The sequence below is a fragment of the Lemur catta genome, chromosome 4 (assembly GCF_020740605.2).
Source record: "Lemur catta isolate mLemCat1 chromosome 4, mLemCat1.pri, whole genome shotgun sequence".
Taxonomy (NCBI): Eukaryota; Metazoa; Chordata; class Mammalia; order Primates; family Lemuridae; genus Lemur; species Lemur catta.
The window spans coordinates 23,121,081-23,135,901 of NC_059131.1; the positions used below are offsets into that span (position 1 = coordinate 23,121,081).

The 14,821-nt window shown below is 45.8% G+C and overlaps 1 protein-coding gene across 2 annotated transcripts in view; it reads right to left on the reverse strand.

Moving 5' to 3' along the window:
* XDH (xanthine dehydrogenase) overlaps positions 1 to 11,718 on the reverse strand; it is a 61,464-nt gene extending 49,746 nt beyond the window's left edge. Inside the window, exons 1-4 of one of the 2 annotated variants that reach the window (XM_045549335.1) lie at positions 11,554 to 11,718; positions 6,505 to 6,562; positions 3,791 to 3,887; positions 1,919 to 2,027 (exon numbers count right to left, since the gene is read on the reverse strand). In XM_045549335.1, coding sequence (XP_045405291.1) covers positions 1,919 to 2,027; positions 3,791 to 3,887; positions 6,505 to 6,562; positions 11,554 to 11,595 — 306 coding nt within the window. In that variant the 5' untranslated portion in view covers positions 11,596 to 11,718. Of the gene's footprint in view, positions 1 to 1,918; positions 2,028 to 3,790; positions 3,888 to 6,504; positions 6,563 to 9,662; positions 9,713 to 11,553 lie in introns of those variants that run through there. The other variant, XM_045549336.1, reaches the window with a different exon arrangement.
* Between the last annotated feature and the right edge of the window lie 3,103 nt (positions 11,719 to 14,821).

The window sequence follows — 14,821 nt, forward strand, 5'->3', positions numbered from 1 at the left end:
AGGGTAGGGACCTGGAATTCCATTCTGGGTGTGACGGGAAGCTAGTGAGAAATGTTCAGTATGAAGTGGTGTGATCTCACTTAGGTTTTTAAATAATTACTCTGGCTGCTGGGTGGGGAATGGATTGTAGGGGACAAGAATGGGACAGGGAACCAGGACATTGTAGTGGACCAGGGAAGAGGAGATGCTGGCTCACACCAAGTAGCAATAGTGCAAATTGAGAGAAAAAGAAGGTCCCATTGTATGTTTTGGAGGTAGAGTGGACACTACCTCTGGATGGATTGGGCGTGGCATATGAGAGAAAGAATCAAAGGTGACATCTAGATTTTTGTCCTGAGCAATTGGGTGGATGGTGTTGCCATTGACTCAGATGGAGGAAGACTGGGGAAGGAAGACTTTAGCAGCAAAGTAGGGTTTTGTTAAGTTTGAGGTCCGACATCCATACTGTAATGTCAAATAGGCTGTCGGAAATAATAAGACTAACTTTTAAGGAAAAGCCAGAGTTGAAGGTACACATGTGAATGTAATTTGCATGTAGACAGTGTTAAATCCATCTAGGGAGACTGTGAGGATGAGGAAGGGAAGGGCCCAGGCCAGATCCCAGGCCCTGCAGCAATTAACGTGGGGGTGGGAGGAAAAGTAGGAACACATCATGTCACAGAAACCAAGAGAACAAAAATAAATAACAAGTGGCACCAGGCTCTACGGATTAATTGGAGCCAAAATAAGTACATTAGGAATAAGATTCTACACCGCTGGATAGGGAGGGTTCAGACTAATTATAAAGATACGATCCCTGCAATGAAACTATTCACTCTTTCTTTCATCTTTGTTTCAAAGAAAGTAACAAGCCTTAATTAACCCTCTGACATCTCCTGCAGGTTGGATGAGTTTAGTATTGTCCCCTCTTCCTGCCTAAGAAGCAAAGCTATCAGGGTGAAGCAGCACCACCCCCAGCCGGCTCTGAGCTTGCATCACTGGCCTGAGATGCTCTTACAAGGAACAGAACCAGCTCACTCACTAGGAGGCTCTGGCTCCATGATGTCATGAAAGGTCCCCCGGGAAGGCATGATCTCCTGAACGACATGTCTCCTCGAATAGTCGAGGGAGGACTAAGGCCCACCTCTGGCATCCTCTGTGCTTATAATCTCCTAAAGGGCCTGTTTCCTCAAACAAAATGCATTCGGCACGACGGCCTTTCTTGCCTGCAGTGCTCCGCTCCTGTTTGTTCCCACTTGGCCCAAGAGCATCCTGATTTCCTCCACAAAACCCCTCAGATTACGACTGCCCACTCTCGCCAAAAGTGTTCCTGATTTCCATCCATGCCAGGTGGTCTGGTACCACCAGGGAGAAAGCCCTGGTCAGGCACTCATAAATCTCTGTTGTCTTATTTAACACTTGCTAACCTCCATTGTAGTGAGGGTAGAAGCCCAGCAGTCCCCATTTGTTGTTCGTGGGTGGGAGGTAAGTGGTGCAACTGGAATTGCCATCCCAAGGGCAGGAAGTAGATGGGCTTTTAAACAAGGGGCACAGACAATTTAGAATCTGGAATCTGGGAGGGCTGGGGGGTTCCTAAACACACTCTGGAGCAAGGTGAGGAAGCTCCCCTGCCCCTCGTCCTCCCAGTTCTGGTGCAGATGGACTGCCCTGGCCACCAGATTCAGTTGACCTCTTGGGTCACTTGGGATCATGCAATGTTATATCTGCCCGGATCACAGGAGGGAGCTTCGGGCTTAGGTGCCTCCTCTTCTCACCCCACAGCACCCAGAGATGGGGAGGTGGCCAGGGCACAATGCCTCCTTCGCTCAGGCAGCACAACTGCACCCAACAACCCAAAGCAAGTTGGCAGCCCTCGCTGGGCCTCCCTGCAGAATGACTGGCCCAACCTCAAGAGCATAGCTCCCTGTCCTCTGGTTACCTGCACAGGATGCAGCCTGGTCTTGGTGCTTCCTATTCCTTCCACAGTCGTCACGGCAACATGGTGCAAGGAGCAGATGGGGGCCAGGCAGGCATTGGCAGAAAAGTGGCTAGAATCCCAGATTAAGGTCACTCCATTGTCCACTCAAGTCATCAGAACAGACCTGAATGCAGGGCCTGGGGGACTCTGTGAGGTTTTATGTTATGTCTCTTCACCCTAAATTATGTTCTTGTCTCTTCTACTGGTGCTCTCACTTCTCCACTCAAGACTCTGGCCAAGGGACAAAGGAAGGTCTTCCCCCAGGTGAGGCTGAGCCCCCCAGAGTCCTGTGGGGTCAGGCACCAGTGCACCCTCAGCCTCTGAACTGGAGCAAAGGAGCTGGGGTCACCTTCAGCTGCCTCTTTCTCTGCCCTAGCCAGGAGACTGAATCAAGAGGAAGTTTCTGGCAGGTCGCAGTCTTGAAGCACACTCCTGTCCCTGTGGGGCCCTTCCTTAGCCTCAATGCCAGACCTCCAGTCACTTTGCACCCCCGCATTCACTCACGGCCATTTCTCCCAGTCCTCTGCAGGGAGAAGGGAGAGAAATCCCCGGGGCCACCAGAGGCTGAGGCCACACTACTGCCCTGAGCCAGGGATTCCTTGCTTCCTTCCTGCCCATTACTCACTCACTTACACAGTCAGCATCAGTCACTGGGTGCCAACCATGCCAGGTACTCTGCTAAGGGCTGAGGAACTAAAAGCAAATAAGAAGAAATCTCTGCCCTTCAACAGCCTGTAGTCAACCTGGGAAAATAGAATCTGGGGTGAAGCTGCAATTTAAATCTTGTTAAAGTACATTAAAATGGAGACCAGGCCTGAAAAATCCCTGAGTAGACAAAACCAGTTAGGCCTCGTAAGTGACCTCAACCTGGCTTGATTTGCAAACATAGGTGAAACTTGAGTTATTTCTTGTAAATGCAGACATTAAAGAAAAATAGAACTTAAGCTCAACCGATCAGAAGTAGCCAACAAACTTATCATTATGAAAACAGGGACTTTGCAATGAGATAGACCAAATATGGCAAGTGTATAACTGTAACTAATGACGTATTTTCTTTGCTTTACTTCTGTGTCCTTCCTATAAAAACCTCCCCCTGGCATATCCTCAGTGGGGCTCCTGAACCACTTCTGGTTTGGAGCTGCCCGACTCATGAATCTTGCTTAAATAAAGTTTTTTAAAAAATTATATTGTGTCTCAGTTTACCTTTTTGTCAGTCTCTTACAGTAAGTGCTTTGGGAAGGCTGTGCACAGGGCACCATGGGACCAGCACAGACCAAGAGCACCTAACACAATCTTGAAAGATCAAGGAAGGGTTCCTGGAGGAGGTGACGTTTTAGACCAGTCCTAAAGAGCTACTAAGAGTTATCCAGGTAGAGAAGTCCTAGAAGAAAGGACATTCAAGCCTTGGGGAACAGCTTATGCAAAGACTAAGAAAGGGGCATTGGTAATTCACAATTGTCTCTGCTTGAGTGGAGCACTGGACCCATGATGAGAAAGAAAACTGGACAGGAAAACTGGGGCACATTGTGAAGGGCTTTGTCTGATAAATGCAGAGATTAGACTTTGTCTTGGGGGCAATGGAGAGCTGTTGAAGGATTTTATGGGATGTGATATAAGCCTGGATTTTAGAAAGGTCATTTTATCAGCAGTTCAATATGCATAAGCCAGAAAGACACTTGCTAAGATATCAATCTACAATTTTTCTGTCCATAATCAGATCCTGCCAAACACAGGGCTCACACACCTGTGCACCCACACACTCATGTACTCACTCACAAGCTGACCCCACACCATAGTTCTCGCGTGGGCCATCAGCCAGCAGGCAAAGGATACATGATCTTGTTGTGGAGATGATCATACTTGGAGAGCATCACCGTGCAAGCCCCGCAGCCCCCTTCTCCACAGCCAAGCTTGGTCCCGCTCAGCCCCACTGGGCGGTCAAGAGTTAAGGAGGATGAACTCAGGGTTGCTGGGAAATACCTGGGCAGAGCCGCGTGGGCAGAGCCACGTGGGTAGAGCCATCCGTTCCCACACACAGGCTCAGGCCCCTTGACCCGGTGGGCAGCAGACCCACAGGCCTCCTCACTGAGAGGGGCCGCACTGCACCCCAGGGAGGCAGCAAAGGCATCAGAGTCCCATGGACAATATCCAAGTAGCATCCCCTAGGATGTGAGTTCTAGGGCTCAGCAGTCCTGGAGACCTCTCTTGGTGTCAGGGTCTCCCAGGTGTGGTCTCCCTGGGCAGGCAGACCAAGCACCTCACAGACAATCACATGGGGCAGCCCTCACATCTCCCCGGCTGGGCGTGCAGTGAAGTCTGGGCCAGAATGAGACATCCATCTGCCCTGGACCCACTGAGTCCTGGATTTTCACTCTGAACCTTTTGGGCTGATAAAGTTCCAGAAACCAAAATTAAGACTGGACGAGGGATTTTTGAATACTTAGCCCATAAGATATGTGAATGGAAATTAAAATGAAGATTTTTTTTTTGAGGTCAGGAACCAAAATTGGGCCCAACGTTTCCATATACTTGCAGGAAAATAATCTGATACTTTGCATTTTAAAAGTGCCTAGCTAGTAAGCTATCCTAGAGAACAACGATTGTAGTGGTCACTTTATAGGTGACACAGAGGCTCCACTGCCGCTTTTCTCTCAGGCCTGCAGGCCTCTAGGCCACTCGCCGTCTGTTGAAGACGGAGGGAACTGAGGCTATTATCGCCTAGTCACTTCCACCATTTTCCAAAAAAAATGACCTAGCATCTTGTACTGGGAAAGCACTTATACTCAGGTTACCTGTTTAATCTTCACAATAGTTTGGTTAGCAAGCAGTGGAAAAGCTACTATTTCCCCACAGATTAAAAAAAACAAAAACAAACAGACCCAAGAGGTAACATGGGCCACACAGGATGACACAGGACCCCGACACAGCCGTTGACTCCAGATTTGGCGTGCTCTCCGTCACCACGCTGCTTCCTTCCATGCGCATCTGGAGGGTGTGCCCTTTCTGTGTCCTAAGTTCCTCTTTTCCCTAGTCAGGACATGTGCAGTTACCTGCAGCTCAGACAACTCCAGGGACACATGAAGTCAAAGGTGGCAGCCCAAAGTCTAGCGTGTCTTCCTCTGGCCTGGGGACCTTTCTGAAAGCTGGGGTAGAAGTCAAGGCGGGAAATCTTCTCTCCTGCCTCGAACTCCCAGATTGACTCTGAGCATAGGCAGCCATAAACTGCAAGGGCTTCCTGTTTTCATGCTACTTTTAGTTTTGAATTGCATTTGAGATTGACCTTTGAATTGGCCTCTCTTCCCAGACCTCCCAGATAAATGGGCCGGACATGCAGTTAACCGTGCAGTCCCCAATCCTATCAGTGACGTCTTCACTGCAAAAAAGCCACCAGGTAGGTTCATCTGCTATGAACCCCAAGACCTGCCCGTTTTAGGTCAAAATTCCAGAGCAAAGTACACCAAAGCCAACCACTGCAAACCAGAGTTAAAGCCAAGGATTCCAGGCTCAGTTCTGTGGGTGTTGAAATAATTATTTGTTGTCCCCAAATACACCACTGGAAAGAGCCACCAGACACCCCTCTGGAAGCAAGAGGTGTTCACTGACAGAGGTCAGGGTGAGCACAGTCCTGCTGACAGACCCCCAGAGGGTTTCCAATTTGGGTTAAAGGTTAAGAGTATGGCTCTAGGCTTTGGTGTGGGCTCTGCCACCATTTGCCCAGAACATGCTAGCAAAAGGCAGGTCACCTAACATATCCACGTCTTACTTCCTCCTCTGTCAGAAGGGAGTGTTCCATTTCCATGGGACTGCTGAGTTGATTGAGTGAAATGAGCTACAAAAATCACTTTCAACCCTGCCTGTAAATAGTAAGTGCTCATTAAATGTTAACCCTATTATTGCTGTTGTTGTTTTTGTTCCAGGGTCTCAGAACACTTTCATACTCAGAAAGAACAGAAGGTGCAGGGAATCCTACAGCAGGCCCCCCCACACTGAGTGAAGAGCAGCACCCCAGGTCTTTCTAAGAAGTCTCCTGCCATGAGGGCTCCCAGTGTCTGTGTTTCCACAGAGGATGGTGCCTCGGGCATCCCTTTCCCAACAGACATTCCTTCCCTTGTTTCCCTCCACCTAGGCAGAACTGGAAACATTCCCCAGGAAGCATTTAGGTATTAATCAAATGTCACCTAAGGAAGGGCCCCTCCTCCCTAGGGAGAATGACTGTGAAGCTCACCAGGGCCTTTCTACAGGCCTACAATTTAGTCAGTGATGTTACTAGAGTATTAGCTGGGAGAGAACTTAAAAAACATCATGCACAATCCTTTCATTCGGTGGCTGAGAATTTCAGAGCTAGAGAACTCAAATGGCCACCCAAGGCCACCCAGTTACTGCTTGACCCAGCTATACCTAAAATGCAAGTATCCTGACTCCCAGTCCAGTGCTCTTTTCTCCATACTTCATGGCTACACCTACAGTCACTAGGAAATGATGTGAGGCCCAAAGAATCAGTGCCCACCGCCCCTCTCTCCCTCACTCCCACTGCGAAGTCAGGATACACTTTCTTCTCAGGTAGGCCAAAAGGGTTGTCTCTGGATCTGCATTTTTCTCCACCACCTATGAAAAAAGAAAAGAAAAATATCTCATAGGTATCCTAAGCCATCCTTCCACAATTAATGTCTCCCTTCAATGTCTCACCCCAAAACTTGTAGAGTTAATGGGATATGTTTAATAGATCATAAAACTAAGGTATTTTTTCTGGCAATTCCAAAAGAATAAACATATTAACTACAAGCCAGACTGTGTACATGCTCACATCCTTAAATTCTACCTTAGTGCTCAGCTCCGGATCCACCACAGAATACTCAGGTGATGCACCTGCCATGCTGGGCTGGCCAAGGCAAAGCCCTCTTCAAAGCAAACGTGTCACTGTTCTACTGGTGGATCACACCTGTGATTGCCAGAAACATCTGAGAGCACAGCAGGCAGATCTCTGGCTTTGCCTGCTGACGTGGACACTCTCAGACCCTTCACGTGACTATAGAAAGTCCGTGGCCTGTGCTCATAGCCGAGTGTGGTATATGATGGGCTGTCACAGTCAACAACATTAACACATGTCAGAAATGGAGGAGCTATCTCCAAAAATCCATCAGTAGGTTCAATATGGTAGAAAGGGTGGTCTAGGCCAGGTGTGGTGGCTCACCCCTGTAATCCTAGCACTCTGGGAGGCCGTGGCAAGGCTCAGGAGTTCAAGACCAGCCTGAGAAAGAGTGAGACCCCATCTCTACCAAAAAGAAAACATCAGCCAGGTGTGGTGGTGCACGCCTGTAGTACTGGCTACTCAGGAGGCTGAGGCAGGAGAATCGCTTAAACCCAGGATTTTGAGGTTGCAGTGAGCTGTGATGACACCACTGCACTCTATCTGGGTTGACAGAGTGAGACCTTGTCTCAAAAAAAAAGAAAAAAAGAAAAGAAAGAAAGAAAGAAAGAAAGAAAGAAAGAAAGAAAGAAAGAAAGAAAGAAAGGAAGGAAGGAAGGAAGGAAGGAAGGAAGGAAGGAAGGAAGGAAGGAAGGAAGGAAGGAAGGAAGGAAGGAAGGAAGGAAGGAAGGAAGGAAGGAAGGAAGAAAGGAAGAAAGAAAGAAAGAAAGAAAGAAAGAAAGAAAGAAAGAAAGAAAGAAAGAAAGAAAGAAAGAAGGAAAGAAAGAAGGAAAGAAAGAAAGAGGTTGTCTACAAACTAAGGTGCAAGTTCCCAGTGTAAATTGTCAAACGACAGATTACATATTAATTATAAGAGTAAAAAGGCCGGGCGTGGTGGCTCACACCTGTAATCCTAGCACTCTGGGAGGCCGAAGCAGGTGGATCGCTCGAGGTCAGGAGTTCAAGACCAGCCTCAGCAAGAGCGAGACCCCATCTCTACTAAAAATAGAAAGAAATTATCTGGCCAACTAAAATATATATAGAAAAAATTAGCTGGGCATGGTGGCGCATGCCTGTAGTCCCAGCTACTCGGGAGGCTGAGGCAGTAGGATTGCTTAAGCCCAGGAGTTTGAGGTTGCTGTGAGCTAGGCTGACGCCACGGCACTCACTCTAGCCTGGGCAACAAAGTGAGACTCTGTCTCAAAAAAAATAGAGTAAAAAGAGTTGTCTTATAGTAAAGGGGACTAGTGGATACCCCCCTAGCCAAGTGATCAAAGTTCACATCCTGTGCCTCCTGGATGCACTGAGAGAGACACATCACTTGTGATATTCTTGCCCAAAATGTAGACTAATTCTAAGAAAGCATGAGACAAACTCAAAATGAGAAACATCCTCTTCAGAAACACCAGCGACATGAAAGATGTAGGAAAGCGGAGGAGCTGTTGCAGGTCACAGGAGACTGCGGAGACGCCGCAGCCGACTGAAAGGTGCGATCCCGGATTCCGGGTGGGGTGGGCCATAAATGCCATTACTGGGGAAGTTGGAATAATTCTGTATAAAGTCTAGACATAGCAGTATCATATCAAAGCTCAATTTCCAGATTTTTATAAATGGACTGTGGTTCTGCAAGAATATCTGCATGCTCAGGATAAGAGATAAAGGACCATGATGTCTGAAACTTATCCCAAAATGGTTCAGAAAAAAAATTTTGATACTATATATTTATTTACATTAATTACATACATTAATACATAGAATTATTTATGTACTTATAATACACACATCTGTATATCTGTGTGTGTTTGTGTGTGTGTGTCCAGAGAGAGAAAGAGAGAATGACAAAGCAAAATGTTGTAAAACATTAACAGTTGGCGAATGTGGGTAAAGGGTGTTTAATATTTTATTGTATTCTTCTTGCAACTTTTCTGTAAATTTAAAATAATTTTAAAATACAAAGTTTAAAAAAATAGATTTCTTTAGTATAGGATTTGTCAAACCTTTTAACATTCATGCATTCATTCATTCCATCCACATTCATTGGGCACCTATTATGTGCTAATCACTGTGACAAGGGGTTTAGGGATATGCCAGAAGATCTAATCTCATGGAATTAGTTTTCTGTGAGGTACATTTTGTGATATATTACTTTGTCTAATCACAATCCACCTTTCCAACTAGTGCCTAGGCTCCAGAATGGCAAATGTCCAGTCTCAGAGACTGTATTTCTCCAGTGCCTGTCTCACAGTCTTAGGCCTCGGAAGGAGCCTGACAAATACTGACTATTGAGTGAGCGAGTGAGGGAGTGATGCGTGAGTGAGTGAAAGTCACCGTGACACTCTCTGTAGCTGACTCTTCTTGTGGAGATCATTCCTGGACACCTTCAGCTGCACCCTACCTGCCAAATCCTCCCAGATTCCTTAGGTACCAAGAGTCACTGCTCAGAAAAGCTAGAATGTTGCCCTCCAGAAGGACCATCACTATAACAATAATAAAAGCCTGGACAGCTCTCTCCCTTTGTCTCTGACTCTAGAACAGAAGAAGATGTGAAAACAGTAGTCACCCAGGCCCACGCCACCTCAGAAGGCCCTGAACGTATTTGATTGTTTGCACCTAACAACCTCTGCCGGATGCCTGCTAATGGAGACAGAGGCCTGGACAGTGACACAAAACAAGGAGAGTAGGAAACACATTTAAGAATGAGTCACCAAGTTCTGACAGCTTCTTCGGTAACTTCTTTGCACAATATCCTGTAACAAAAGATCTAGAACATTTTGGGAATAGCAATGGGAACAAACTTACTCACAGCTGCTGTTATTTGCCCATGAATTCCCTTGCTTGGTCTTGTTTTTATAGCACTGCTTTCACGTCATTACTCCTCACATTGCCTCTCCTCCACCTTTCTGGCAGTTTCTCAAGAGGACGCGTCTTTATAAATTACAAGCGTGGATATTCATTACAGAAACTGGCAGTAGCGGAAGCTTCCAGAGATAATAGGGTTTGATGTAATGATACCATTTAAAAATTTTAAATTACTTTCCTAACGTGAAAATAAAACACAAGGGAAAACAAATTTCACCAAGCCAGATTTACCTCGAAATACTCGTTTCTAGATCCAGTGTATAACAGCAAATCGTCCCTAAAGAAGAGCAGGAACTTACACGTTCAAAGATAAATTTATGGCTTAATAAATAAGGTTTTAACCTTGGAGTAAGATATGGCGTTGGAAGTCATTGAATCCAGCTGCTTACTTACTGTAAAAATTACTTATAAAAATTCCAGAGAAGATGTCTTTGTGTAAGAAGCAATTCTAGAAAGCCAGTTCAACAACTGGTGCTTAAGTCTCCACAATGTAATCGCAAAATGCTAAGTTGTTTGAAACATTGGATGTGAAAGTCTTCCTGCCACCAACATGGCAGCGTTGTTGCCCCATCCCTTGGTTTGGTGCCAGAGCCAACCCTGACAGGGAAGCAACCCAGAGAGACAACTCTGAACCTGGAAGAGCATGGCCGACTCCAAACCCCAGCGCCTCCCACTGGTACCACTCAAATTCAATCCATCAGTCTCCGGGGCACTGGTTTGAAATGCTCACGAAATTGCCTTGACAGTCACTCAGTTACACCCTGACAATTTAAGTCCCAGAGTCCTATGAAGCACACTTTCGTTCTGAAAAATTACCTCAAAAGTCACTTAGTTTCTCAACTCAATGCAAAAGTACCAATATAGCAAGACAAATAAAATTGTCCTTCTTTGGGTGCCCATGGCACACGTTTATCACACCCTGTGCTCGGGGCCAGTTACACTGTACAGCTCCGCTACTCTCTGACTGTCCTTTCATTCCCAAGCAGGGAGCTGAGCAGGTGTGAGCGTCTCGGCAGTGATGTGGGGAGGGCGAATGGAGGCTGGAGACGCTGTAATGCGCTTGCCCTCTCTCTCCCCCCGCACCTGCATAAAAATTGGCAAAGATTCTCACCCTTGGCATGCCTAGGGACTGGCACCTGTGCCACCTTCCCTAGACCCCTGTGCACCAATGAAGTCAATCCAAATGTGTAAGAGATTGGCAACACTTGTATGTAGAAATACAGGGGTGGGAGAGGAGGCAGAGCATGCCCTTTATGAAAAAAATTGTAGCGGCTCGCCACAAGGTGTCAGTATATGTCCCCCACACAGTGAATCAGGACTGGCTGTTACACCTGTATATATAACATACCAGAATGCAAGGCTGTGTACATCTTATACCCTGATAGTAGCAAGAAAGCATATTCCTATTCCTCCTCTCCGTAAAGAGGACAACACAAGGACTAGGATACATTTGACTAAACAGAGAAACAGAGGTGTGGTGGATGACCTCCAGCCTCAACAGGGAGAGAACTCTGTCCCCTGTTCTCGCTCTGTATCAGTGTCTCTGCTACTGCAGAGAGTTGACAGGGAGCTCACAGACGCCTCTCTTCTGGCCTCCCTCCCCTCACTCCTTTGCCCCATGAGAATCTTGCCTATGCTGTCGCCCTGAGAAGGTCGTCTTCCCCAAGTTTACCAAAATGCAGCAACACCTTTGAAGGGAGAGAGAGAAAGCGAAGAGAACAAGTAAGAGGGAGCAGGAAAGAGACGGAAGTAGACGTGCCTCTTCCAGAGGACACACGTCCCCTCCCAGCAGCAGGGACACCAAACCAAAAGTTTACTTGCTCTTGCTCACCTTTCTGCCATTCACAAAGAAAACCAGCTCGTCTGCTGTCATTGTCGCTGGTTGGCTGTCCCTGAACCCCAGGTACCTCACTCCTAAGAGGCACTGGCAATTAGCGTTCTCCGCTCTGCAACCTGAAAGATATGCCTCCCAATAAAATGAAATGAAGTCGGCCAATGGGAGGGAACCAGCCTGGAGCTTCGGGGCATGGAGAGTTCTTGGCAAAAGCCACTGGTTTACATAATCAAGGAAACGACAAACAGTCATACACAGCCAACCACACACACCACACCAGCGTCAAAGAGCGCAAGGAAAATGCATCCAGGTACTAGTAAGGCCAGCACTTTGGTGTCAGGTGGCCATGGATCTTGGGCTCAGCTCTTATGGAACCTGCTTCATCCTCTACTGGCTGCAAGACCGAGAAGGGGATGCACCATCATCAGAGTCACTGGTAATAGAGCTGAGTCACAGCCTGCATGTCTACACTTGTCATCTTACCATTCAGACTTACAGCAGCACAGACTCAGCACATACAGGGAAGACTCATGCTCTCCTGGTGGAGTACAGAAGTGACAGCTCAATGAGCCTGACTCAAATCCTGGCATTCGGACTCAGCATGTTACTTACCACCTTCAGAACTCAGTTGTTTTCATCCTATAAAGGGGTGTAGAATGACACCAAGATCATTTTCTGAGGGACAAGTGATATTTTGGAAATCCTTTGTAAATCTTCAAAGAATCACAATATTTATCACTGCTTAAAAGGTATCCTCAACAACACAACACATATAATCCTGACAGCAATCCATTGTTGAGATTTTTCTTTTATTTGTTTCTCTCAGGAAAATGTCCCTGACAAGTTGTCAGATTCACTCATGAAAGCATTTCAAAATACCAAAAACATTAAATCGCACATACCATGTACACATAGGCTAAGCTAACACGGAACTGAAAACCTGGCCGCTGTCCAGTATCCATTAACTCCCAGCGTAAACACAGGTGCACACTGCCCACCCAGCAGCGCCAATGGGCCCTCCGAAGTCCAGCACCCTCCCAGCTGCCCCAGCCAGCTTTTTAGGTAAACACACACACAAACCCAGCATTCACTCTGGTCTTCTTCAGTCCTGTAACGACCCACACGGTCACTCAGCCAGCCCCCCTGCAGTAGGACACCTCCCATGCACCCCTGGCAGGCTACAATGGGGAGAAGGGAGTGTTAGGCAGATGTGCTTGGTACAGCAACAGCTGAGAGAAACTGAGGCTTGCCAGGGCAACCACACAGTCAACACAGCACCCCTCTCCCCCCACAGCATTAGTTTAACCAGGACATGAAACTTCACTTGTAGGGTGAATGATCATCCCAGTTTTTCCCGGATTATCCTGGTTTTAGCGCTGAATCCCTGGCAAATGCCTCAGAGATCCTGGTAAGTCCCTCAGTCCAGGGCAAAGTCGGATGATTGGTCACCATAAAACAGCGGTTGTTATCTGGGGGGGATTCTCCACCCCAGGGGCCATTTGGATGTCTGGTAATATGTCTTATTGCCGAGACTGGAGAGGGATGTTACTAGTATGTAGTGGATGAGGCCAGAGATGTTGCTAAACCTACAAAGCACAGAGCAGCCTCCTACAACAAATTATCTTAAAATAGTCAACAGAGCCAAAGTTGAGAAATCCTTCCCCAAAAGAAGAAGGAAGGAGCCAGGAACGGGGAGGGATAGTGGCCAAGCTCAGGGTATGTTTTGTAATGAGTCAATTCTCCCTGACTGTCACAGCTCTGTGATTGAGATGCTTTTCCTGTATCCACTGATCCACCAGCTTAACAAGCCTAGGCAGTCCCTAGCCAGAGTCCCAGGAAGGTCTCAAGGGAGAGGGGAAGTGCTGAAAAAAGACCTCAGGCTTTGGAGGTAGCTAGCCTAGCTTGAATATTAGCTCTGCCACTGCTACGAGACCTTTGGCAAAAACCACCCTCTTAGCCTCAAAATTCTCATTTACAAAATGGAGGTGACTATACTTTCTAAGAACCAACTCTTGTGAGAATGAAGTGAGAAACAGATTTGCAAATGATAGAGTTTTCTTTTTATGTAGGGCTGAATAATATTCCACTGTGTATTTATAGCATATTTTCTTTATCCATTCATCTGTTGATGGACATTTAGGTTTATTCTGTATCTTGGCTATGGTGCATAATGCTGAAGAGAACATGGAAATACAGATGCCTCTTCAACATACTAATTTCGTTTCTTTTAGATATATACTTAGTAGTGGGACTGCTGGATCATATAATAGTTCTACTTTTAATTTTTTGAGGAAGCTCCATACTGTTTTCCATAATGGCTGTACTAATTTACATTCCCATCAACAGTGTGCAAAAGTTTCCTTTTCTCTACATCCTTGCCAATATTTATTATCTTTCATCTTTTTGTTAATAGCCATTCTAATAGATGTGGGAGTTGACATTTGCATTTCCCTGATAATATATGCTCAACATAAAAATGTTGAGCATTTTTTCATATACCTGTTGGCCATATATGTGACTTCTTTTGAGAAGTGACTATTCAGTCCTTTGCTCATTTTTAAAATCAGGTTATTTGTTTTCCTGCTACTGAGTTGTTTGAGTTTTTTAATGTATATTTTGGATGTTAACCTCTTATCAGATATATGGTTTGAAAGTATTTTCTCTCATTCTATAGGTTGTCTCTTCACTCCGTTGATTGTTTCCTTTGCTGTGCAGAAGCTTTTTTGTTTGATATAATCCCATATATATATTTTTGCTTTTGTTGCATGTGTTTTTGGGTTTATATCCAAAAAAATCATTGCCCAGACCAATGTCATGAAACTCTTCTCGTATATTTTCTTCAAGTAGTTTTACAGTTTCTAGTCTTATATTTAAATCTTTAATCCATTTTGAGTTGATTTTTGTATATAGTGTTAGATAAGGGTCTAATTCTATCCTTCTGCATGTGGACATCCAGTTTTCCCAACATCATTTATTAAAGAAACTGTCCTTTCTCCATTGTTTGTTCCTGGAATCTTTGTAAAAAAAATCAATTGACTGTAAATGTGTAGGTTTATTTCTGTGCTCTATTCTGTTCCATTGGGCTATGTGTTTGTTTTTATGTCAATGTCATGCTGTTTTGAGTACTATGTCTTTGTAGTATATTTTGAAGTCAGGCAGTGTGATGTGTCCAGGTTTGTATGTTTGTTTGCTCAAGATTGCTTTGTCTATTTGGAGGCTTTTGTGATTCTATGTGAATTTTAAGACTGTAGTTTCTGGCCGGGTG